General features: G+C 44.1%; 1 protein-coding gene across 1 annotated transcript; it reads right to left on the bottom strand.

Annotated features, from left to right (window-relative positions):
• Positions 1-16: 16 nt before the first annotated feature.
• LOC106512341 (uncharacterized) lies at positions 17-1,167 on the bottom strand (the record flags this gene model as incomplete). The annotated part of the gene is given in 1 exon segment (XM_014000981.1): positions 17-1,167. A coding segment is annotated over 1 exon segment (1,091 nt), but the record flags the coding sequence as incomplete, so codon positions are not given.
• Positions 1,168-1,178: the final 11 nt, after the last annotated feature.

Here is a 1,178-nt window from a genome sequence, read left to right as displayed (position 1 = left end):
AACATCAGCTGTTAGGGCTATGGGCTCTTTACGAAAGCGTAGCAGAACTCCTAACAGAGAGTTGTTCAAATCTGGTCCAGTAAGAAGCACTTGGTTGAGAGAAACTCCATCACACTCGGCACTAGAGTCAAACATGACCCGTATTTGTTCTGGCTTCTGTGGGTGGTATACGCCGAATGTGGGTAGATACCAATGTTCTTTATCGGCTGGCAGAGGTGGAGCGTGTTCTGCTTGATCGTTGTCCAACATTTTTTGCATGAATTGGATGTAATGAGCTTTCATTTCCGGTTTCTTTGTTAGAGCCTTTCTCAGTGAGGAAAGGCGTTTGAGGGCTTGTTCTCTATTATTAGGCAGCTTTCTTCTCTGAGAGCAAAAAGGTAAGGGTGCCACCCAGCAGTTCTCTTCGTTTTGATAGACTTCGTTGTCCATTATTGTTAGAAATGTTTTGTCATCAATTGACATAGCTTGTTTGTCATCATACTCAGACCTAACAAACACAGCGTTTCCCAAACTGTCCATGTCGCATGCAGGGTTTAAAGTGACTCCATAATTCTCTTTAACATGAATTGTGTTTGGGCAGGGCTCAAAGTAGGAAGCACGACCGTTATCTAAGGTGTGTGTCTTGTAAACGTTGACCTCTGACTGACCATGAGCGTTTCCTAAACACACCTCCCCTACAATAACCCAGCCTAAGTCTAGCCTTTGTGCATAAGGTGCATTATTGGGCCCGTTGATTTGCTCACGTACCTTATGAACCCTGAGGATGTCCCTTCCTAAGAGTAAAAGAATAGGAGCGTGGTGGTCGACAGGTTGGATTTTGTCTGCTACTTTGAGTAGATGTGGGTGATGCTGTGCCATCTCAGGAGAAGGTATTTCAGTTCTGTCATCTGGAACAGAGTCACATTCTATCAAAGGGGGTAGCTGGAGATTGACCTTTCCATCCATGGACTCGATGAAGAAGTTTACAGCTCTCCTTCCTGATGCCTGTGCTTTTCCAGAGCAAGTCTTTAATGTGTAAGGAATGGGACTGGAATCGATATCAAAAAGGTTGAAGAACTCTGACTTTGCCAGTGACCTATTGGACTGTTCATCTATTACAGCGTACATTTTAATAGCTTTTTGTATTTGTCCGGCAGGATATGCTTTGACTAGACTGATCTTAGAACATGAGCGTGGAC

Source organism: Austrofundulus limnaeus, unplaced genomic scaffold (genome assembly GCF_001266775.1).
Source record: "Austrofundulus limnaeus strain Quisiro unplaced genomic scaffold, Austrofundulus_limnaeus-1.0 Scaffold5820, whole genome shotgun sequence".
Lineage (NCBI taxonomy): Eukaryota > Metazoa > Chordata > Actinopteri > Cyprinodontiformes > Rivulidae > Austrofundulus > Austrofundulus limnaeus.
The sequence above is the reverse complement of the archived record's forward strand: the minus strand, read 5'-3'. Positions and strand labels throughout refer to the sequence as shown.